The 24,987-nt window shown below is 44.3% G+C and overlaps 1 protein-coding gene across 1 annotated transcript in view; it reads left to right on the forward strand.

Moving 5' to 3' along the window:
• The window catches only part of LOC106562126 (potassium/sodium hyperpolarization-activated cyclic nucleotide-gated channel 4), an 84,841-nt gene that overhangs the window by 15,106 nt on the left and 44,748 nt on the right, over positions 1-24,987 (forward strand). Inside the window, exon 2 of the mRNA XM_014126754.2 lies at positions 19,057-19,480. Coding sequence (XP_013982229.2) covers positions 19,057-19,480 — 424 coding nt within the window. The remainder of the gene's footprint in view (positions 1-19,056; positions 19,481-24,987) is intronic.

Genomic DNA, 24,987 nt, shown 5'->3' on the forward strand with positions numbered 1-24,987 from the left:
GATAGTGTCTATAGATAGTGAGTGTCTGTAGATAGTGAGTGTCTGTAGATAGTGAGTGTCTGGGCCTCCGTCCCAGTCTCAAATCTCTGGAAGACTGAAATAGGTTTCCCTCAAGAATTTCCCTGTATTTAGCGCCATCTACCATTCCTTCAATTCTGACCAGTTTCCCAGTCCCTGCCGATGGAAAAACATCCCCACAGCATGATGCTGCCACCACCATGCTTCACTGTGGGTATGGTGTTCTCGGGGTGATGAGAAGTGTTAGGTTTTCGCCAGACATATCGTTTTCCTTGATGGCCAGAAAGCTCAATTTTAGTCTCATCTGACCAGAGTACCTTCTTCCATATGTTTGGGGAGTCTCCCACGTGCCTTTTGGCAAACACCAAACGTGTTTGCTTATTTTTTTCTTTAAGCAATGGCTTTTTTTCTGGACACTCTTCCGTAGGCCAGGTCGCAGTTGTAAATGAGAACTTGTTTTCAACTAGCCTACCTGGTTAAATAAAGGTAAAATAAATAAATAAATAAAGCCCATCTCTTTGGAGTGTATCTCCGCTGTGGACCTTTAAAGCTCCTTCTGGCTTATCTTTGGTCTCTTTGTTGCCTCTCTGATTAATTCCCTCCTTGCCTGGTCCCTGAGTTTTGGTGGGTGGCCCTCTCTTGGCAGGTTTGTTGTGGTGCCATATTCTTTCAATTTTTTAATAATGTATTTAATGGTGCTCTGTGGGATGTTCAAAGTTTCTGATATTTATTTATAACCCAACCCTGATCTGTACTTCTCCAAAACTTTGTCCCTGACCTGTTTGGAGAGCTCCTTGGTCTTCATGGTGTCGCTTGCTTGGTGGTGCCCCTTGCTTAGTGGTGTAGCAGACTCTGGGGCCTTTCAGAACAGGTGTATATATACTGAGATAATGTGACAGATCATGTGACACTTAGATTGCACACAGGTGGACTTAATTTAAATAACAATGTGACTTCTGAAGGTAATTGGTCGCACCAGATATTATTTTAGGGGTTTCATAGCAAAAGGGGTGAATACATATGCGCGCACCACTTTTCAGGTTTTTTAGAATTTTTTGAAACCTCTAATTTTTTTCATTTCACTTCACAATATGGACTATTTTGTGTATGTCCGTTACATGTAATCCAAATAAAAATCCTTTTAAATTACAGGTTGTAATGCAACAAAATAGGAAAAACGCCAAGGGGGATGAATACTTTTGCAAGGCACTGTAGTGTCTATAGATAGTGTCAATATATAGTGACTGTCTATAGATATTGTTTATAGATAGTGTCTATAGATATTGAGTGTCTATAGATATTGTTTATAGATAGTGTCTATAGATAGTGTCTATAGATAGTGTCTATATATAGTGACTGTCTATAGATAGTGTCTATAGATATTGTTTATAGATAGTGTCTATAGATAGTGAGTGTCTGTAGATATTGAGTGTCTATAGATAGTGTCTGTAGATAGTGAGTGTCTGTAGATATTGAGTGTCTATAGATAGTGTCTGTAGATAGTGAGTGTCTATAGAGTGTGTCTGTAGATAGTGAGTGTCTATATATAGTGTCTATAGATAGTGTCTGTAGATAGTGAGTGTCTGTAGATAGTGAGTGTCTATAGAGAGTGAGTGTGTGTAGATAGTGTCTGTAGATAGATAGTGTCTGTAGATAGATAGTGTCTGTCGATAGTTTATATAGATAGTGAGTTTCTGTATATACTGTATATACTTCTCCGATAGAGTTCAGTATGTCAAATCCGAGGGCCTGTTGTCCGGACCTCTGGCAGTCTCTATGGGGGTGCCACAGGGTTCAATTCTCGGGCCGACTCTCTTCTCTGTACACATCAATGATGTCGCTCTCGCTGCTGGTGATTCTCTGATCCACCTCTACGCAGACGACAACATTCTGTATACCTCTGGCCCTTCTTTGGACACTGTGTTAACTAACCTCCAGATGAGCTTCAATGCCATACAACTCTCCTTCTGTGGCCTCCAACTGCTCTTAAATGCAAGTAAAACTAAATGCATGCTCTTCAACCGTTCGCTGCCCACACCTGCCCGCCTGTCCAGCATCACTACTCTTGACGGTTCTGACTTAGAATATGTGGACAACTACAAATACCTAGGTGTCTGGTTAGACTGTAAACTCTCCTTCCAGACTCACATTAAACATCTCCAATCCAAAATTAAATCTAGAATCGGCTTCCTATTTCGCAACAAAGCATCTTTCACTCATGCTGCCAAACATACCCTCGAAAAACTGACCATCCTACCGATTCTCGACTTCGGCGATGTCATTTACAAAATAGCCTCCAACACTCTACTCAACAATTTGGATGCAGTCTATCACAGTGCCATCCGTTTTGTCACCAAAGCCCCATGCACTACCCACCACTGCGACCTGTATGCTCTCGTTGGCTGGCCCTCGCTTCGTACTCGTCGCCAAACCCACTGGCTCCAGGTCATCTACAAGTCTCTGCTAGGTAAAGCCCCGCCTTATCTCAGCTCACTGGTCACCATAGCAGCACCCACCCGTAGCAGGCGCTCCAGCAGGTATATCTCACTGGTCACCCCAAAGCCAATTCTTCCTTTGGCCGCCTCTCCTTCCAGTTCTCTGCTGCCAATGGCTGGAACGAACTGCAAAAATCTCTGAAGCTGGAGACTCTTACCTCTCTCACTAGCTTTAAGCACCAGCTATCAGAGCAGCTCACAGATCACTGCACCTGTACATAGCTCATCTGTAAATAGCCCATCTATCTACCTCATCCCCATACTGTATTTATTTATTTATCTTCCTCCTTTGCACCCCAGTAGCTCTACTTGCACATTCATCTTCTGCACACCCTACCACTCCAGTGTTTAATTTTGTATTACTTCACCACCATGGCCTATTTATTGCCTTACCTCTCTTATCCTACCTCATTTGCACATGCTGTATATAGATTTTTCTACTGTATTATTGATTGTATGTTTGTTTATTCCATGTGTAACTCTGTGTTGTTGAATTTGTCGAACTGCTTTTCTTTATCTTGGCCAATTCGCAGTTGCAAATGAGAACTTGTTCTCAACTAGCCTACCTGGTTAAATAAAGGTGAAAAAAAATAGATAGTGAGTGTCTGTTGATAGTGAGTGTCTATACAGAGTGAGTGTCTATAGATAGTGTGTGTCTGTAGATAGTGAGTGTCTATAGATAGTGGGTGTCTATAGATAGTGAGTGTCTGTAGATAGTGAGTGTCTGTAGATAGTGAGTGTCTATAGATAGTGAGTGTCTATAGATAGTGAGTGTCTATAGATAGTGAGTGTCTGTAGATAGTGAGTGTCTGTAGATAGTGAGTGTCTATAGATAGTGTGTGTCTATAGATAGTGTGTGTCTATAGATAGTGTGTGTCTATAGATAGTGAGTGTCTATAGATAGTGTGTGTCTATACATAGTGAGTGTCTATAGATAGTGAGTGTCTATAGATAATGAGTGTCTATAGATAGTGAGTGTCTATAGATAGTGAGTGTCTGTAGATAGTGTCTATAGATAGTGAGTGTCTATAGATAGTGAGTGTCTGTAGATAGTGTCTATAGATAGTGTGTGTGTCTATAGATAGTGTGTGTCTATAGATAGTGTGTGTCTATAGATAGTGAGTGTCTATAGATAGTGAGTGTCTGTAGATAGTGGGTGTCTATAGATAGTGTGTGTCTATAGATAGTGTCTGTAGATAGTGAGTGTCTGTAGATAGATAGTGTCTATAGATAGTGTGTGTCTATAGATAGTGAGTGTCTGTAGATAGATAGTGGGTGTCTATAGATAGTGAGTGTCTATAGATAGTGGGTGTCTATACAGAGTGAGTGTCTATACAGAGTGAGTGTCTATAGATAGTGAGTGTCTATAGATAGTGAGTGTCTGTAGATAGATAGTGGGTGTCTGTAGATAGATAGTGGGTGTCTATAGATAGTGGGTGTCTATAGATAGTGAGTGTCTATAGATAGTGAGTGTCTATAGATAGTGAGTGTCTATACAGAGTGAGTGTCTATACAGAGTGAGTGTCTATAGATAGTGTGTGTCTATAGATAGTGAGTGTCTGTAGATAGTGTCTATAGATAGTGAGTGTCTATAGATAGTGAGTGTCTGTAGATAGTGTCTATAGATAGTGTGTGTCTATAGATAGTGTGTGTCTATAGATAGTGTGTGTGTCTATAGATAGTGTGTGTGTCTATAGATAGTGTGTGTCTATAGATAGTGAGTGTCTATAGATAGTGAGTGTCTATAGATAGTGAGTGTCTGTAGATAGTGGGTGTCTATAGATAGTGGGTGTCTATAGATAGTGTCTGTAGATAGATAGTGTCTATAGATAGTGTGTGTCTATAGATAGTGAGTGTCTATACAGTGTGAGTGTCTATAGATAGTGAGTGTCTATAGATAGTGAGTGTCTATAGATAGTGAGTGTCTGTAGATAGTGTGTGTCTATAGATAGTGTCTGTCTATAGATAGTGTCTGTAGATAGATAGTGTCTATAGATAGTGTGTGTCTATAGATAGTGTGTGTCTATAGATAGTGAGTGTCTGTAGATAGATAGTGAGTGTCTATAGATAGTGAGTGTCTATACAGAGTGAGTGTCTATACAGAGTGAGTGTCTATAGATAGTTTGTGTCTGTAGATAGTGTCTGTAGATAGTGGGTGTCTATAGATAGTGAGTGTCTATAGATAGTGAGTGTCTATAGATAGTGGGTGTCTGTAGATAGTGAGTGTCTATAGATAGTGAGTGTCTATAGATAGTGGGTGTCTATAGATAGTGGGTGTCTATAGATAGTGGGTGTCTATAGATAGTGGGTGTCTGTAGATAGTGAGTGTCTATAGATAGTGTGTGTCTATAGATAGTGGGTGTCTATAGATAGTGTGTGTCTATAGATAGTGAGTGTCTGTAGATAGTGAGTGTCTGTAGATAGTGAGTGCCTATAGATAGTGAGTGTCTATAGATTGTGAGTGTCTATAGATAGTGTCTGTACATAGTGAGTGTCTGTAGATAGTGAGTGTCTGTAGATAGTGAGTGTCTATAGATAGTGAGTGTCTATAGATAGTAGGTGTCTATAGATAGTGAGTGTCTATAGATAGTGTGTGTCTATAGATAGTGTCTATAGATTGTGAGTGTCTATAGATAGTGAGTGTCTATAGATAGTGAGTGTCTATAGATAGTGTGTGTCTATAGATAGTGAGTGTCTGTAGATAGTGTCTGTAGATAGTGGGTGTCTATAGATAGTGAGTGTCTATAGATAGTGTGTGTCTATAGATAGTGTGTGTCTATAGATAGTGTGTGTCTATAGATAGTGGGTGTCTATAGATAGTGAGTGTCTATAGATAGTGAGTGTCTATAGATAGTGAGTGTCTATAGATAGTGAGTGTCTGTAGATAGTGAGTGTCTGTAGATTGTGAGTGTCTATAGATAGTGAGTGTCTATAGATAGTAGGTGTGTATAGATAGTGAGTGTCTATAGATAGTGTGTGTCTATAGATAGTGTCTATAGATAGTGAGTGTCTATAGATAGTGAGTGTCTATAGATAGTGTGTGTCTGTAGGTAGTGTGTGTCTGTAGATAGTGTGTGTCTGTAGATAGTGTGTGTCTATAGATAGTGAGTGTCTATAGATAGTGAGTGTCTGTAGATAGTGTCTATAGATAGTGTGTGTCTATAGATAGTGTGTGTCTATAGATAGTGTGTGTCTATAGATAGTGTGTGTGTCTATAGATAGTGTGTGTCTATAGATAGTGAGTGTCTATAGATAGTGAGTGTCTATAGATAGTGTGTGTCTATAGATAGTGTGTGTGTCTATAGATAGTGTGTGTGTCTATAGATAGTGTGTGTGTCTATAGATAGTGAGTGTCTATAGATAGTGAGTGTCTGTAGATAGTGGGTGTCTATAGATAGTGTGTGTCTATAGTGAGTGTCTGTAGATAGTGGGTGTCTATAGATAGTGTGTGTCTATAGATAGTGTCTGTAGATAGTGAGTGTCTGTAGATAGATAGTGTCTATAGATAGTGTGTGTCTATAGATAGATAGTGGGTGTCTATAGATAGTGAGTGTCTATAGATAGTGAGTGTCTATAGATAGTGAGTGTCTGTAGATAGTGAGTGTCTATACAGAGTGAGTGTCTATAGATAGTGAGTGTCTGTAGATAGTGTCTGTAGATAGTGGGTGTCTATAGATAGTGTGTGTCTATAGATAGTGAGTGTCTATAGATAGTGGGTGTCTATAGATAGTGTGTGTCTATAGATAGTGGGTGTCTATAGATAGTGGGTGTCTATAGATAGTGTGTGTCTGTAGATAGTGTGTGTCTGTAGATAGTGAGTGTCTATAGATAGTGAGTGTCTATAGATAGTGGGTGTCTATAGATAGTGTGTGTCTATAGATAGTGTGTGTCTATAGATAGTGTGTGTCTGTAGATAGTGAGTGTCTGTAGATAGTGAGTGTCTATAGATAATGAGTGTCTATAGATAGTGAGTGTCTATAGATAGTGAGTGTCTATAGTGAGTGTCTGTAGATAGTGAGTGTCTATAGATAGTGAGTGTCTGTAGATAGTGTCTATAGATAGTGTGTGTGTCTATAGATAGTGTGTGTCTATAGATAGTGTGTGTCTATAGATAGTGAGTGTCTATAGATAGTGAGTGTCTGTAGATAGTGAGTGTCTATAGATAGTGGGTGTCTATAGATAGTGGGTGTCTATAGATAGTGAGTGTCTATAGATAGTGAGTGTCTATAGATAGTGTGTGTCTATAGATAGGGAGTGTCTGTAGATAGTGTGTGTCTATAGATAGTGAGTGTCTGTAGATAGTGTGTGTCTATAGATAGTGGGTGTCTATAGATAGTGAGTGTCTGTAGATAGTGAGTGTCTATAGATAGTGGGTGTCTATAGATAGTGAGTGTCTGTAGATAGATAGTGTCTATAGATAGTGTGTGTCTGTAGATAGTGTCTGTAGATAGTGTGTGTCTGTAGATAGTGAGCGTCTATAGATAGTGTTTGTCTATAGATAGTGTCTGTAGATTGTGAATGTCTATAGATAGTGAGTGTCTGTAGATAGTGTGTGTCTGTAGATAGTGAGTGTCTGTAGATAGTGAGTGTCTGTAGATAGTGTGTGTCTATAGATAGTGTGTGTCTATAGATAGTGTGTGTCTATAGATAGTGTGTGTCTATAGATAGTGAGTGTCTGTAGATAGTGAGTGTCTATAGATAGTGAGTGTCTATACAGAGTGAGTGTCTATAGATAGTTTGTGTCTGTAGATAGTGTCTGTAGATAGTGTGTGTCTATAGATAGTGTGTGTCTATAGATAGTGTGTGTCTATAGATAGTGTGTGTCTATAGATAGTGAGTGTCTATACAGAGTGAGTGTCTATAGATAGTTTGTGTCTGTAGATAGTGTCTGTAGATAGTGTGTGTCTATAGATAGTGTGTGTCTATAGATAGTGAGTGTCTATAGATAGTGAGTGTCTATAGATAGTGTGTGTCTATAGATAGTGTGTGTCTGTAGATAGTGTGTGTCTGTAGATAGTGTGTGTCTATAGATAGTGTGTGTCTATAGATAGTGTGTGTCTATAGATAGTGTGTGTCTGTAGATAGTGTGTGTCTATAGATAGTGTGTGTCTATAGATAGTGAGTGTCTGTAGATAGTGTGTGTCTATAGATAGTGTGTGTCTGTAGATAGTGTGTGTCTATAGATAGTGTGTGTCTATAGATAGTGTGTGTCTATAGATAGTGAGTGTCTGTAGATAGTGTGTGTCTATAGATAGTGAGTGTCTATAGATAGTGTGTGTCTGTAGATAGTGTGTGTCTATAGATAGTGTGTGTCTATAGATAGTGAGTGTCTGTAGATAGTGTCCGCTATCAGTTGTTGACTATTAGAAGAACCCTCTTGCAAAATGTTTGTTATCTTGCCTTTTCTCAGACCAGTCATGTCTGAGAAACAGACGTGGCCTCTATTCACCAGGCCGTTGGCAGCAGTATCAGTGCTGCCTGCTAGAGTACTACTAAACCATAGGGAACCAGTAGGGCTCCTACTCAGTGCAACAACCTCTCCACTTATGGAGGGACTGAGTGGAGTCCAGCAGAATAAAGAGCCCTGTCTGTGTGGTTGCCATGATTCACAGGAAGTACTTCCCCATTCCCCAGCCGCAATGTGTTTAGCCTCCTCCCACCCTCACGCTACACTGGCCGTCTGACTAGAAGACTCGGAAAAATGGCTGGATTAAGAGACATGCAGTGTTGGTGTGACTCACCCATTTCTCTTTCCCGTCTCCAAAGACATCTTCTTCCACTGTTATTTGTAAAGCAGGTTATTTTCCCGGGCTGTTGTTAGCACCTGAATTGGGAAGGCTGAATAGGGAAGATGGTGGCAGGGAAATATGTTTAAATTAAATGCATTTGCACTATTTAGCACATACACTCAAGAAATGACAGAAATAACAAATAAACAAGATAAATCCGCTCCTATTTGGTTTAACAGTCAGATAAGCCTCTGCTTTTGCCTTCTCACGCAGACCAGATCAACTCTGCATCGCGTCCCACATTTTTATTTCATTTTATGCTTAAAACTACTTCTTAGTAAGGGTTTTCCATAAACTGCTGGGTTTTAAGCTGCATTAATTTTGGCTATATTTTTCCCTTACCCATATCTTTTTTGGGGGGAGGGTGGGATAAAATGTGCTAAAATGTGCTTACAATTTCTGTGGAGTTTCGAGCAACAGGGCTCAGTCTATGAAAAGAGGAGAGATTATGTGCTCCTTTATCCACTGAGCAGAATATAAGGAGATGAATTCTTCCTCCCTCATTTTCTCCTCAACCTTTCTCTCCCACTCATTAGTTTCGCACCATCTTGTTTTCACTCTCGGTTCCCTCTCTCTCTCTCCGTGTTCCACATTTTTATCTCGCCCTTTCTCTCTCCCTCTCACTCTGACCCTGGATCAACATCTCTGAGATGGATAGAAAGGCTTTCATTCCTGCGGCTCCATTTGCTGATTACATCACCTGGTTGGGGAAGATAATTGACAGGTCGGGGCTAAGGGAGTGATGGGGCTCGGGGTATGACGGAGGACTGGGGCTCGAGCTAGGCTAGGGCAGAGTGTTGAGTGGGGCTCTGGGGCCGAGGCTGGGGTGTGGGGCTGGGGCTACATGGGGCTGGGGGAGATGGGGGGCTGGGGAAGTGAGCGGCAAGGTGACTGACTGCTAATATCATGGCAGCTACGGTAGTGCATTAGGTTAGCCCTTCATCTGGTTTAGGAGACCCAGCTGTTCACTCTCTCTCCTGGGAAACGGGGTGATGTGTGTATAGGAGGCACCCAGCACTGTGTGCTGTTCACTCTCCCACATCAACACTCAGTGGTTGACTGATAGAAGAACCCTAGACATGACATGGGAGATACAGTAGATAGATAACAATGAATCATGATAATAAAGATGGCTGCAATTAGGGGGCGAAATGGCATGCAGGCAGGAAGTAGAGAATGGTGATCCAGCTGCATGTAGTCTGGGGGATGAGAGCAGGTTGGAGAGCAGTCTGTGGGTGCATCTCAAATGGCACACTATTCTATGGGCCCTGGTCAAAAGTAGTGCACTATTTATATAGAATCGGATGCCATTTCAGACACAGCCCGTGTCTATGCCCTGTGTTTTCCTCTGATAGGCCTATGGACTGTGCACAGTGGTCCTTTTGTTTTTGTGGAGGGCACAGTGAGTTGCTGACTGCGCTGCTTGCGGAGTAGTCTTTTATTCCCCCGAGCAGGTAACTAACGGGCCGTGCTCTGTTCTGCCTCTACTCTGCTCTGGGGAGGGACTCTGCTGTGTGTGAAGAACTCTGTGCGCTGCGACCAGGGACAAGGACAGGGACAGGGACACTGTGGCTCTCTCTACTGGTGGCTGCAGTGGCTACGTTGATTAGATTGTTGATATTCATAAGAGAACAATTGAGTATCCAAAACTGATACATATTTTTGATGGGCTTATTGCCTGATCTCTAGCTTTGCTGCGTGGCTTTGTTTTATTATGGGGTCTTAGTATTTGTCTTTGGAAGTGGTTCGTTTCTCATGAATAATCGGTAAATTGCATGTGTTTTCCAGTCACTGGTCACAGTGGAGGTCATTATGCGCTTGACAGTTACCCGTATGCGTTCTCAGTCTATATGCAAAAGGATTGGACTCTTCTTAGCTGTCGAATCCCAGAATATACGATCTATTAACTCTGACTTGAATACAGACAAGGCCTTAGACAGTATAGATCTCTACCAGCTTCAGCATCAGAGGTCAAACCTGTCTCTGCTCTGGAGTTTAGGTGCAGTTGGGAGACTTACAGAACAGGTTTTCTTCAGCTGGATGAAATTCCTGCAGTGGTCCATCATCACCTGGCTATTGTAGTCTTATTAATGGTATTATTCATATGGTTTGCACTATTAGGAAAGGGCTGTTCCTTACATTAGATTCCCCCTTTCTCATGTTGGTGTTTAGTAAATCGATTTGATGCTTTCTCTCCGGTGAATTCTTCTTACGACAGCGGCAGTGCTCTGGACTGATAAAACGGTCAGTCTCACCTAAAAATAGTCACTTTCGACTGTGTAGTCCCAGTGTCAGTGATGTGCTCCCTGCTCACAGCGAGCCCGCCGGCTGTGCTTAGCAAAGTCAGTGCCGTCATTGCAGTTCATCTGAGCGGGGTGTCAACAAAAATAGGATTAACCCTTTTAACCCGATTCTCTCCTGGACACTTCAATTTCCCCCTGTTATTGTCTCATAATGTGCCATCTGGCCCAATGGAGAAATGTCTTGCAGAATTGCTATGCAATGTGTTTTGTAGCCTTCTGTGTGTATGTGTATGTGTGTGTGTGTGTGTTGTCTTGTCCTTTTGGCAAAATTTGGTGTCTGGAAAATGTATGGCTGTGTTGTCCTTGTAATAGACTAACATGCTTCATTTTCACTCATCACTCGCCTGTCAGAACAGGCCTAAGGGTTAATGGATTCCCGCCACTGCACATACCAACAGACACAAACATATAAATACACACACACACACACACACACACACACACACACACACACACACACACACACACACACACACACACACACACACACACAGTCAAGCCAACTGTTCACTGTACCCGTAGTACAGTAGTGACACCTCTAAGTCGGGTTAGAGTAGCCAGTGGCCGGTGGTCAAATTGAAGCAGGCAGTGTGTGCTGCTTGTGTCTAATGTGACATGGGGCAGCATCCTCAGGCAAATGGCGAATCAGCACTTCTGACGAGGATTCCTCATCCTCACACAAAACAGCCTCTCACAAGAACTAGGTAAGGGAGAGAAACAACACACAAAACAAGGACATGAATTATTCAAGAGGGGAACTGCTTTTCATATTCATAAATAGATCAACATCAATCATTCAATCAGCCAGAGTCACATTTACAGTGGGAATGACTGTGCTGCTGCTTTCTGGGAAGGAAGAGCGGGGAGGAACAGGAACACCACTCATTGTTGTTCTACTGTCCTCATTCAGTCTGACGCCATGCCGAATGAAGAGGAGCACACACACACACACACACACACACACACACACACACACACTGCTCCTCATGGCTGTCTGTCTGCAAGACTAGTGTACCCGACATGACAGACAACCTACCTGGATGCCATGCCATCGCTCTCCCAGCGTGTCTGCCAACAGGTAGAGACAGCACCCCGCAGGCAACGCAACACACACACACACACACACACACACACACACACACACACACACACACACACACACACACACACACACACACACACACAAACCGGCTGTAGATTCTTTATGCCTTTTCAACATGTTCATGTTGGGTGAGAGGAGTGTGTGTGAGTAGCTCGCTGTGGGTGATGTCAGAGCCCCAGTGTGATGGTGACACCAGGATGGGCCAGTGTGGCCCCAGGTAGCTATCTCCAGGACAGGGTGGCGAGTGGGAGAGAGGTTTATCTTGTAGCAGGAGGCACTCTGAGGGTAAAAACATGGGTCTGCAGTCCTTGGTCTCTTCCCAGGAGAGCAGACGGTGTGGTGTGTACCGTACCTCTGTCTCTGTAGACGAGCAGGCATGGAAATGTCACGGTCTGTCGTCATGACAGTGAGCAGTCCCTCCCCAGCACTATAACAACTCAGGTGTAAGCTATGCAACCGGGGTCATTTCCCCTCTCGCTCCCTCTCTATCGCTCCCTCCCTCTCAGGATCTCTCTCTCCTCCCTCAAACTCTCCCTCTCTCTATCGCTCCCTCCCTCTCTGTATGGCGCTCTCCCTATCATCCTTCTCCTCCTCCTCTCTCTCCCTACACCGCAGCAGCGTACCCCTGCCTGCACTGATATCACCATGAAGGACGCTGCCTTTTGTTTTATAAAGGGAAAAGCTATCAATCCACAAGTCAGTGCTTTCAGACCGACATAGAGATGGGGCTTCTGTGCCTTTGCGATGTTCGTCCACCACCCTGCCCTGTGCTCACTGCTCAGTCTGTCTATATTTCTAGAACAATGTTCCTTTATGTCAGGATAGAAAACACAGTAAATGGATCTCTGCTATGTTTAGGTGGGCTGACCCCCATCATAAGGCAATAGCGAGAGTGAAAAGGAAAAAGAGCGCACACACACACACACACACACACACACACACACACACACACACACACACACACACACACACAGAGACACAACTCATGCACATTTACACAGAACCAGATGTGTGTCCTTGATTCTTGAATAGAAATACCAATACATACACTACATGACCAAAAGTATATGGACACTTGCTCGTCAAATATCTCATTCCAAAATCATGAGCATTAATATGGAGTTGCCCCCCCCTTTTGCTGCTATAACAGCCTCCACTCTTCTGGGAAGGATTTCCACTAGATGTTCGAACATTACTGTGGGGACTTGCTTCCATTCAGCCACAAGAGCATTATTGAGGTCGGGCACTGATGTTGGGCGATTAGGCCTGGCTCGCAGTCGGTGTTCCAATTCATCCCAAAGGTGTTCAATGGGGTTGAGGTCAGGGCCCTGTGCAGGCCAGTAAAGTTCTTCCACACTGATCTAAAAAAAAAATCTGTATGGACCTCGCTTTGTGCACGGGGGCGTTGTCATGCTGAAACAGGAAAGGGCCTTCCCCAAACTGTTGCCACAAAATTGGAAGCACAGAATCATCTAGAATGCCATTGTATGCTGTAGTGTTAAGATTTCCCTTCACTGGAACTAAGGGACCTAGCCGAACCATGAAAAACAGTCCCAGACCATTATTCCTCCACCAAACTTTACAGTTGGCACTATGCATTTGGGCAAGTAGAGTTCTCCTGGCATCCGCCAAACCCAGATTTGTCCATTTGAATGCCAGATGGTGAAGCGTGATTCATCACTCCAGAGGACATGTTTCCGCTACTCCAGAGTCCAGCTCTATCAGAGCAGACATTTCACAAACTGACTTGTTAGAAAGGTGGCATCCTATGACGGTGCCACGTTGAAAGTCACTGAGCTCTTCAGTAAGGCCATTCTACTGCCAATGTTTGTCTATAGTGCTCGATTTTATACACCTGTCAGCAACGAGTGTGGCTGAAATAATTTCAAGGGGTGTTCACTTATTTTTGTATATATAGCGTAGGTTTCCATCCAATTGACGACAGATTTTCATGCGAATATTCTAAAATCTGCATAAAAACAATATGCGCATTTTCCCATCAGAGATGTATTTCCGTCAAAATGGACTTGCGGATAAAATGTTGTGCATAATGATGTAGTGCACATAAAAATTACTTTAGCAGTTATATTCACGTCGCATTTTCAACTCTACCGATGGTTTTGTCACGAAAACAATGTCTGTTATAAAGCAAATGTGCCCGCTCTGGTCTTGCCACATGTATTCTAGTCAACAGTTCCTAGCCTACATGATGAGATTATTATGGACAAGAGCCAGATCATTTTTATTTGTCAAAACGGCAACCAAGCATCAATCATCATGTCACCAGAATCAGACCCTCAATATTTATTGGAAAGGAGCATCAAGATCATTGCGGACTTTCACCACCCTGTGAAGTCCATCATAACTTATTTCATCTGTAGCCTAATAAACTGCATCCCGAGTCGTAGTGGGAGGACCACACACCATATCATCGCGTGCCTCCAAGTCTACTTCGATATGATGGTTATTATATCAATATTTGCGCATAAAGGCATTTCTACAGGCATTTCTCACATAATACATTTTACGGACACAAAAATATCTCACCTTGTCTTTAGTTTTTTCATCATTCGAAAGTTTACTGACAAATTAGCTGTTTCCATCAGGCCTGTCTGTCAGGGCGTGAGTAGGGGGTGTTCTAGGTTTATTATTTCTATGTTGGTGTGTTTGGTATGGTTCCCAATCAGAGGCAGCTGTTTAGCGTTGTCTCTGATTGGGGATCATATTTAGGCAGCCATTTCCCCACTGTGTTTTGTGGGATCTTGTTTTGTTTTGAGTTAGTGCATGTAGCACCTCTGATGTCACGGTTCGTTGATTGTTTGTTTCTTTTTGTTTGGAAGTATCGCTTAAATAAATATGTGGAACTTTAATCACGCTGCGCCTTGGTCCAGTTCCTACGACGATCGTGACAGAAGATCCCACCACAACAGGACCAAGCAGCGTGCCCAGGAGGAGAAGGTATCCTGGGCTTGGGAGGAGACCAAGGAGGAGAATACATCTTGGACTTGGGAGGAAACCTTGGCAGGACACGAAAGCCTGCCGTGGAAGCAGACACAAGGAGAGAAGGGAGGACAGCGACGACGCCGGGGTTCGCAGCAACAAGGAAAGCTCAAAGGACAGCCCCAATTTTTTTTGGGGGGGGGGGGGGCACACGGGGTGGTCGGCGGAGCCAGGGAGTGAGCCAGTGACAGCCTGGGAGGAGATAGAGAGGCGGTCGGTTGACCCAAGGAGAGTACCAGAGCCCGCCTGGGAGTCAATGGAACAGTTCAAGGAGGGATACCGGAGAATGGGGTTGGCTAGGAGTATGCAGTAACGCAGGCATTTGGAGGAGCGTGTCACCAGTCCGGTGCAACTTGTGCCGGTCCCACGCATCAGGCCTCCAGTGCACCTCCCCAGTCTGGTGCGTCCTGTGCCAGCTCCCCGCACTCGCCGTGCGAAGTGTGTCATCGTTCCGGTACAATTTGTGCCGGCTCTACGCACCAAGTCTCCAGTACGCCTTCACAGCCCAGTATGTCCTATGCCAGCTCCTCGCACTCGCCCTGAAGTGCATGTCACCAGTCCGGTGCCACCTGTACCGGCTACACTCACTAAGCCTCCAGTGCGCATTCACAGTCCGGAGTTTCCGGCAACGGTTCCCAGTCCAGAGCTTCCGGCGATGGTTCCCAGTCCAGAGCCTCCGGCGACGGTTCACAGTCCGGAACCTCCTGCGACGATTCACAGTCCGGAACCTCCTGCGACGGTCCACAGTCCGGAACCTCCTGCGACGGTCCACAGCCCGGAGCCTCCTGCGACGGTCCACAGCCCGGAGCCTCCTGCGACGGTCCACAGCCCGGAGCCTCCTGCGACGGTCCACAGGCACGGTGTCCAACCCAGCTCCATGGCCGGAGCCCTCCTTTGCGCCGATGCCCAGTCCAGGCACGGCGTTCAGCACGGCGCCATGGCCGGATCCGGGGTCTGGGCGGGGGCTACAACCTGCACCGGAGCCGCCATCGACACTAATCACCCCTCCATCCTCCCCAGTTGGTTTCAGGTTTTTCGGCCGGAGTCCGTACCTTTGGGGGGGGGGTACTGTCACGCCCTGACCATAGAGAGCCCTTGGTGTTGTTTTGAGTTAGTGCATGGGGCACCTCTGATGTCACGGTTCGTTGATTGTTTGTTTCTTTTTGTTTGGAAGTTTCGCTTAAATAAATATGTGGAATTTAATCACGCTGCGCCTTGGTCCAGTTCCTACGACGATGGTGACACCGTCTTTCGGTTTTCTTCCGACATGTACTTTACTCGCATAAAAAGGTTGGATGGAAAACTGGTTAGTTGCTAGATTTCCATCCAATTGGCGACAGATGGTAGTGCGAATACTCTAAAGTCTGTATAAAACAATATGCACATTTTTCCACCAGAGATGTTTCCATCAAATTGAATTGTTGCGGATAAAACGCTTTGCGTGATGACGTAGTGCACATAAAAATAACTTTTGCGGTGAAATTCCCATGTACAGCTTCAAAAACACAATTGAAATGTGTTTTCATTGCATTTTCAACTCTTCTGATGGTGTTGCCACAAAAAACTATTGCGTTATATAGAGAATGTGCCCACTCTGGTCTTGGCACGGGCCCTTTAGCAACAGGTCACCCATACAGTGCGGGTATAGCCTACTTCATGATGAGATTGTTTTGGACAAAGAGACAGATTATTTGTATTTGCCAAAATGGCAGCCGAGCATCGATCATCATGTCACATAAATAAGACCCTCAATATTTATTGGAAAGGAGCATCAAGCTCATCACCGTGCACTTTCACCACCCTGTGATGTTTATCAGCATTTATTTCATCTGTAGCTTAATTAACAGCATGCTTCCCAGAGTCATAGTGGGAGGACCACACAACATATCATCCTCACTAGTTGATTAATTATATCAATATTTGCTCATAAAGGCGTTTCCACCGCAATTCTTGCATAATTAATTTTACAGACACAAAAAGATCCCATCTTGTCTAACGTGTTTTGATTTGTCGACATTTGGAACGTTTACTGTTTCCATCAATCCTGTCATGAAATGTTTTATCCGACCCTCGCATAAAAAGGTTGGATGGAAACCCGGTTGTTTGTTCCACAATATTTTCATTGTTGGTCACAACCTTCATCACCACGGTTGTGAATCTCTGACATTGAGGAGACCTAGAGACATGACGTATCGGGGGACAGTCACATGGTTGATGTCTGTAGTAGGCTATAGTATGTACAATACATGACCAGAGGCTTGGGAAGGCTGTTGACCACAAATACCCCATTACTTCATCCAAGGGAACAGGTAGAGTTCACACAGGTGTGTGTCTCCTCTCTTGGCCCCAGGCCCTCTCAGGGAATCCTGACAGCAGCTTACATACCCCTCCATCCTTCTCTCTGAGGCCCAGTAAGCATGTGGAGGAGCCCTCCTCCCTTGCCTCTCCACAGCCTCCCCCTGTCTCTTCTCAGCCTCCTCTCTCTCTCTCTCTCTCTCTCTCTCTGTCCAAACAGACAAGACAGTCTGCCAGCTGGGCTTTTTCTACTTCCTGATGTCTGTGTTTGTTTCTTCACGACCCAGTTTAAACTAACAGAAGTCCTCTGAGGTCACCATGAAACTGGCAGGAAAGTGGCGAGGACAATGAGCAGGTGTTGGCGCGAACTAAGTGGATATATTAGCACATAGTGATTGCAGCGACATTAAGGGCCGTTGGTTCACCTCCAGCCCGTTAGCAAGCTGTTTTGTCTTCATGATGTCAACTCACATGCTTCTTCCTGACATGGGGAATATGAGGGAATGGGAAGAATTCGAAGAATAAATGTCATTACCCGTGTACATGTTATTTCCTTTGAAGTTGTGTCTTGTCCTCTTGGGCTTTAAATCTTAACATGAGCAAACAGTGGCGGAAACATCTTTCTAAATATAACTCTGCTTGACAAGAAGCTGAATCCGTGGTAACCTTTTTACTTTGAAGAATTCCTATTACTGCCACTGTTTCGTGTGTCTGTGCGTAAGCGAGAGGGGGTTTAGTGTGTGTCAGTGTGTGTGTGTGCATGTGTGTGTGAGTGAGTGTGTGTGCATGTGTGCACACGCAGGTGTGTGTGTGTGTATTTTTGTAAACCATAATCCATGGCTCAGCTGTCTTAGACAGCTGTGTGTGTAATATCTCTGTAATGAATGTTTATTTCAATGTATTGTAACGTGTCCACAGACAGGCAGCACAGTGATCTCAGAGGCAATTGGAATGTTCATCTCCACTGAGAGGCATCGCAGCAAAGCAACCATCAACATTGTGAATAGTATATTTTTCATTTCTTCTGGGTCTCTGCTTTAAATTGGTTTTGCTCTGAGATGGATTTTTATGGGGCCAGTTAAACTTGAGTGGTTAAATCATCCTGCCCTAAGAACCAGTTCACAATGTGGGACCCTCTCCCTCGGTACCATCTATAGAGCACCAAGGATACTGTATATCATCCTTTATACAACACAACCAATCTGGATTCAATTACAAAGCGGGCGGAGAGTGTAATTTATAACCAAACTGTGCGACTGGGAAGATGGACAAGGTCACGCCACACTTTGTAATCAACATTTAACCCTCGTTGACCTTTTTAAATGTGTGCCCAGCAACCACAAGCAGGAGACAAATAGGTTATGTGTGGGCCATTACTCCTTCACGAGAGCCACAGTCGGATAACATGTGAACACATTGTGACAGCCATGAATCACACAGGTTCAAACTGGCCGTATCGGGGATTTAAGTGTTAGTTTAATTCCATATAACATTTATTTTTAAAGGCCTTCGAAGACAGGATTTAGTGGTGGGTCGAGACACATGGCCATAGTGTACACAATCCTAAACCACTTTCGTTATTGAAAATGTTGAATGTCAGTGGCGGTATGAAGCAGTTCAGTACAGTACTAGTCTATGTGATAGTTTAAAAGGAACCGCTCATCCTAGATAGCTGCTGTAGCTTACAGTTTTAATGTGATCAGTGGTAGTGGTACTTCTCAGGGAGAGGTAGCTGTTGATCTTCTTTTCTCCTAACTCCTCTCTACCCAATTCCTGTCTCTCCCAGGTGCTGCTGGAGTTGACTATACTGCTACTGATAGTGGGGAACCCGATCAACATCCCTATGTGGTTCCTCCTGTTCTCTCCCAGGTTCTAAGCCATCTGTGGTTCCTCCTGTTCTCTCCCAGGTTCTAAGCCATCTGTGGTTCCTCCTGTTCTCTCCCAGGTTCTAAGCCATCTGTGGTTCCTCCTGTTCTCTCCCAGGCTCTAAGCCATCTGTGGTTCCTCATGTTCTCTCCCAGGCTCTAAGCTCTCTGTGGTTCCTCCTGTTCTAGGTTCTACTGGGACCTGACCATGCTGCTGCTGATGGTGGGGAACCTGATCGTCATCCCGGTGGGCATCACCTTCTTCAAAGACGAGCACACGCCCCCCTGGATCATCTTCAACGTGATCTCAGACACCTTCTTCCTCATGGACCTGGTGCTCAACTTCCGCACGGGCATCGTCAAGGAGGACAACACCGAGATCATCCTGGACCCACAACAGATCAAGATCAAGTACCTGAGGAGCTGGTTCGTGGTGGACTTCATCTCCTCCATACCTGTGGACTACATCTTCCTCATTGTGGAGACTCGCATCGACTCCGACTTCTACAAGACGGCCCGGGCGCTGAGGATCGTCCGCTTCACCAAGATCCTCAGCCTGCTCAGACTGCTCAGGCTGTCCAGGCTCATCAGATACATCCACCAGTGGGAGGAGGTAGGTTGCTGTAGGAGGGTGTGTGTTGTTGTGTTGTTGTGTTCGTACGTACAGTATGTGCGCGTGAGAGAGGGGAGATTATTATAATCCATAGTATATCTACCAAACACAGAATACCTACACGTGAACACGGACCGTCTTTACTACAGTCGACTGTCCTCTATAGAGTATAGCTCCTCGGAGAGAGATAACGTTGTTTACTGAGACCCATAATGTGTTACCTTTCCCCTGGGGTTGGGCTAGAGGAAGCTACTCTAGCTAGCTGTGTCTGATTAGATCCACTAGTGAGGCAAGGTGAAGAGGCTTTTTGCTTTACCTCATCCACCAGTGAGATGATGAAGAGAGAAACGTTGATTACTGTTCTGTGCAGCAGCAGTCTATCTACCAGTCTGACGAAGGGAGTCCAGAGAGAGAGAGAGAGAGAGAGAGAGAGAGAGAGAGAGAGAGAGAGAGAGAGAGAGAGAGAGCCTCTGCTGAAATACAGGGATGATTATAATTGCCGTAATAATTAGAAATGTTCCCGTTCCTCCCTGGGTGTATCCTTGAGCACTGTCCCAGAAGTAAGAGGTGCAAAGTGAAGCAGCAGAGCCCAGCAGGAGATGCATTCAGTCAGTCACTAAGGAGACAGAGACACTCCTTCACCACCAGGAAAGCAGGTCGCACACAGACCCAGGCACCGCCACTGTGAATTTACATACCAGCCAACAGATGGGGCTCCCTGACCAACCACTGCCATTCATGCTCTAGCATCTACAAACATTGTATTTGTCTAAACTGCACATTACTACTCCATTTGAAGCCTTGTCATGCACTCTTATAAAAAAGGATTCTTCGGCTGTCCCCCATACGAGAACCCTTTTTTGGTTCCAAGTAGAACTCTTTTGGGTTCCATTTAGAACCCTCTGGGAAAAGGTTTCTACAATGAACCTAATAGGGTTCTGCCTGAAACCCAAAAGGGTTCTTCAAGGGGTTCTCCTATGGGGACAGCTGAAGAATCCTTTAAGGTTCTAGATAGCACCTTTTTTTATAGGAATGTGTAGCATTGTTTATTTTTTATTGTAATATTGCAGATAGAAGCCACAGTCTATCAGTGTAATTGTCTGCATAATTTCCAATCCCCCATCTATTGTTTACAAATATATTTTCCTTTATTATTTACCCCTAACCCTCCACCCCTCCCCTAATTGGAGTAAACTAATGGACAACAACACATCCAGCTTCTACATACTATATACATTTTACTGACAGTATATTTTACATGAGTTATCTTTTGTTTGTTTTTAGTCTCATCCTTCAGTGTGGAGTATTGTTTGTAACATTTAAATGTTTGCCAGGACAGGTTACCTCTCTTTGTCTCTTCTACAGTACCACTTAGACAGAATGATTGTGTCCATCCCTATAGGGTATTTAGATCACGGCTCTATTCGGCTGTCAAAACCAGCTGAGGCACTTCCTTTCACAGTTGTTGTAAAATGCCTCCAAATCCCTGCTGGGTGTGTTCACCTGAGAGTTTTACTTTGCATGAACAATGGGGGAGTTTGAATAGCTGGCTGATTGCCAAACGAACCACAACACTAAACCACACCATACCCAGGGGCATTTTAAAAGGGGCCTTTCAACCACATCGACAGACAGTTTGAGGCAGCATACCACTCAGGTTGTGAAGTATACATCAAAGAGGCAGCATTGCTAGTAAATTAATCTCATCACCATCAACCCCATTTGTCTTTATGTCTTCATGTTAACTGGGAACTGGGACTGATAAGAGGGGCTAGCCAACACAGAGGCAGATTCTGTGTGTGTGTGTGTGTGTGTGTGTGTGTGTGTGTGTGTGTGTGTGTGTGTGTGTGTGTGTGTGTGTGTGTGTGTGTGTGTGTGTGTGTGTGTGTGTGTGTGTGTGCGAGGCGTGCTGATCGGCGCTGGGTAGGCAGGCGCTGCCAAAGGCCAGCTCGGCCTCGGTGCTGGAACACTACAGTGGTAACCCCACAGAAATGGCATCTGGCACCCCCGAATAACTTGTCGACCACATCTCACCACCTGACTGACTTTTTGACTTTTTCGTGATGGCAACTACATTTCAAATTACGTCATAGTTTTAAAACTGCATCGCCATTTGAGCTTTTCGAATAATATATCTTCTTAAATTGCTGGTAGCTGAAGAGCAATCCACAGCGCCATAGAAAATGCAGTACTTCCTGTTTAACCTGCAAGGTCTTTGATGTTGTTGACTCCGTTGCTTCCCCCAGCACAGCGACATTGCTCGGTGCTCTGTCATCGTTGGTCCTGGAGACGTCTGATGCTGTCACGTCCTGGCCAGTCTAAGGGTTAATTGGTATTGTAGTTTGGTCAGGACGTGGCAGAGGGTATTTGTTTTATGTGGTTAGGGGTGGTGTGTTTGTTGTAGGGCAGTTGATTTAGGTATTCCGGGGTTTTTGGGCACTGTTTGATTTTCATGTATTCTATGTTGAGTCTAGTGTGTCTGTTTCTATGTTTGGGTTCATTGGGGTTGGGACTCTCAATTGAAGGCAGGTGTTGTCTATTTGCCTTTGATTGAGAGTCCCATATATGAGGGTGTGTTTGTGTTTGTCTTTTGTGGGAGATTGATTTTGCACTGCGTTTTTGTATGGCCTGCAAAACTGTCATTCGTCGTTCTTGGTGTTTTCTTGTTTTCTCGTGTTCAACGTCATTTAATAAATTAAGATGATGAGCACCAACTCTACTGCGTATTGGTCCACGTTCTCAGACGACGATTTCTCTATATCATCGGAAGATGAAGAAAGCTGTGACAGATGCCCTCTGACCTGCTGAGTGAAGGAACGCTTCATGTTCTCACCTGTCATAGTGAACAGAAGACAAATGCCTCGGCAAGGCAGCTCCCTGTAGCACTGTCACAGTCAACAGAACAGCTCAGCCCCTAGTCTCCTCTAATCACAGCTGATATTCTAACATCCAGGCCCCACCCTGACATGAAGGGTTAAAAGGACCCCCCGGCTGTGGAGAGGTCATGTGCTTTATTTTCTGTGTGTGCGTGTGCCTGTGTGCTTACATGACTTGCTACTGTAACATGTGTTTAGGGGCAGATTCTCAAGTCTTGATTGGTGCCCCGTAGTCAACTCTGACCCGTTGTTGCATGGCACAAAGGACTTCCCATCCTGTCAAATTAGCATCTCAAGTTTTAAACAGCGATCTGTTAAACCACACAACATTAACTAACCAATAATAAACGCTTCGAGAATAAAAACATTGATCAAGGATTCCATTCCAAGGCATAATAGCCGAGAGGGCTCAGTGGACTACAGTGTTTTACAGCTTACTAACAGGTTGTGGTTGTGGTGGTTGTGTGTGTGTGTGTGGGGGGGGCGATAACATTGTCATAGATAATGATATTCCAAGTGGTGTGCAGATATCCATCATATCAAAGGGGGGAGGCTGCAATCAGTGCCATGGCATCTCTCCTGTCTGTCCTCCTATCCCCATCTCTCTCTGTCTAGACAGATGGGCTGTACTCATTGTCATATTTCATTGGGATACAAATAAGACGCTGGCCGAATATCCTCCTCATCGGAGTTGTCTCCTATAGACAAACCCAGTGACTTGAATTAAATTAGTCAACATGTTATTAAATCAAACTCAAACGAATGCACTAATGACTAATTTGTGAGAGTGGCTCCCATGCCAGATGTCTTCAACATCACCATCCTCCTGCTTGCTGCTTTTAGCAGGGATGCAGAGGCATTTGGGGCATTGATGAGGAAATAGTTTAAAAGCCAGAATTGTCAACGGACTTATGTGGAAATAGTATAAAAGCCAAAGCATCAAGCCCCAGATTTGGATTTTTTTTTATCTCAGTCAGCACTTAGCTGCACTTAGTTTCGCAGAAAGAGAGAAAGCACATTCTTAAATACTTTTCCGACTTAGAGTTAACAAGAATAACATTAGTGGGCGGCGGTGGATCATTTTCAACATGGCAAACAATTCCACAGTGCTTTGAACTTGGTGTCAGGAGCTTTGGAGCACTACCATCTGTGTTTGTTTAGTGCATGGAGGCAGGGAGTCCATCTTCCTATTAATATTGGCATCTGGGATCGTTAAGATGGATGGCTTTTCTGCCCAACTGGCTGTGTGCAGGATGGAGGGGGGGAATGATCCGATATGCCACAGAAAGAAATCCCAAGGTGCTTCGATAAGAGTGAGCCACGTGGGTCGCCAGGCAGGCAGGCACGCCGTGAGGGAGGGAGGGAGGGAGGGAGGAGGGGCACTTCCATTCATTTTCCACCCAATAAATCAGCACACACACAAAATATGTAAATAATGCAAATCAGCCAATCAGTCCTCCACTTGGTGACCCGTACCTTGGCCAAGGACTGTTCTTTCACAGATAAGAAAGAAGAAAAGGTTTAATGGGGTATTATTGAGTGCACAATGAGGCTTGCCAGAAAGAGTGACAGGTCCTCAAGACTGTCTGTGAATGTGCCTTGTGTGATATTAATACCCACAGCAGGGCCCCTTAGAAGACTTCTACATTAAAATGTGTAATCCGGCACGCACCCATCGATGCTTCTCGGTAGGAAGCTGAATGAAAGCATTCTGTGGCTTCCTCAAAAGCCCTCCAGGCCATGGCTTGTATAGACACCGGATGAAAGAGTGTCCCATGTCGTTCTCTCTCTCTCTCTCTCCCATTTCTTTATCTACACAACTCCCAACTCCCTTGTCTACCATTACAGTGTGGATGAGGGTCTGGCATTTAGTTAGGGCATTTCACTGTGTAGCTCATGTTGTCCTTTTATACTGAAATCCAGCCCAATGTTGAACTAAAATCAGAAAGTGAGTGGCAATGTGAAAGTGGCATCAGTGAAACAATCTGATTTTTCTTGGATTTGGTGGTCGACACATGATGCCAGGCATTCATCATCATTAGCAGCCTGGACGGCAAACACCAGATGCCACAGCAAAGCATTACATTGACTGTCTCACTCACAGACGTATGCATCTATTCTGTTTCTCTCTCTCTCACTCTCTCTCTCTCTCTCTCTCTCTCTCTCTCTCTCTCACCTGGACCACACTCTTCTCTCCCTCCATCTGTCTGAGATGACTATGCAGCTGTGACTGTCGCTTCCTGTGTGTCCCAGATAGCTTCCTGACACGATCAGGTGTCTCCCTATGGATCAAGTGGATGTCTTGTCTGGGCATGTCTGTGTTTCTGGACTGGGTCCTTGTTTTTTCCACTGTAATGTCTCGGACAATTTAGCTTTCTTTAAATCTAAAAGAAACAAAGCACCAATGATCCTTCCACATTTACGATTTGTTTAGAAGACAACGATGATGCACATGTGAATATGCAATGTGCATTAGATGTAATGTTTTTCTTATTCATCTTGACCACAACACAGACACATAACAGTTCGATATGTCATTAGTTCTGTTGTAGACATTCCCTTGTTATTAACCATAATAATGTAAGGGACATTGAAGGTCACCAATCAAACTCATTTTTCTGTATATATCAA

This window comes from Salmo salar, chromosome ssa11, assembly GCF_905237065.1.
Source record: "Salmo salar chromosome ssa11, Ssal_v3.1, whole genome shotgun sequence".
NCBI classification, from domain to species: domain Eukaryota; kingdom Metazoa; phylum Chordata; class Actinopteri; order Salmoniformes; family Salmonidae; genus Salmo; species Salmo salar.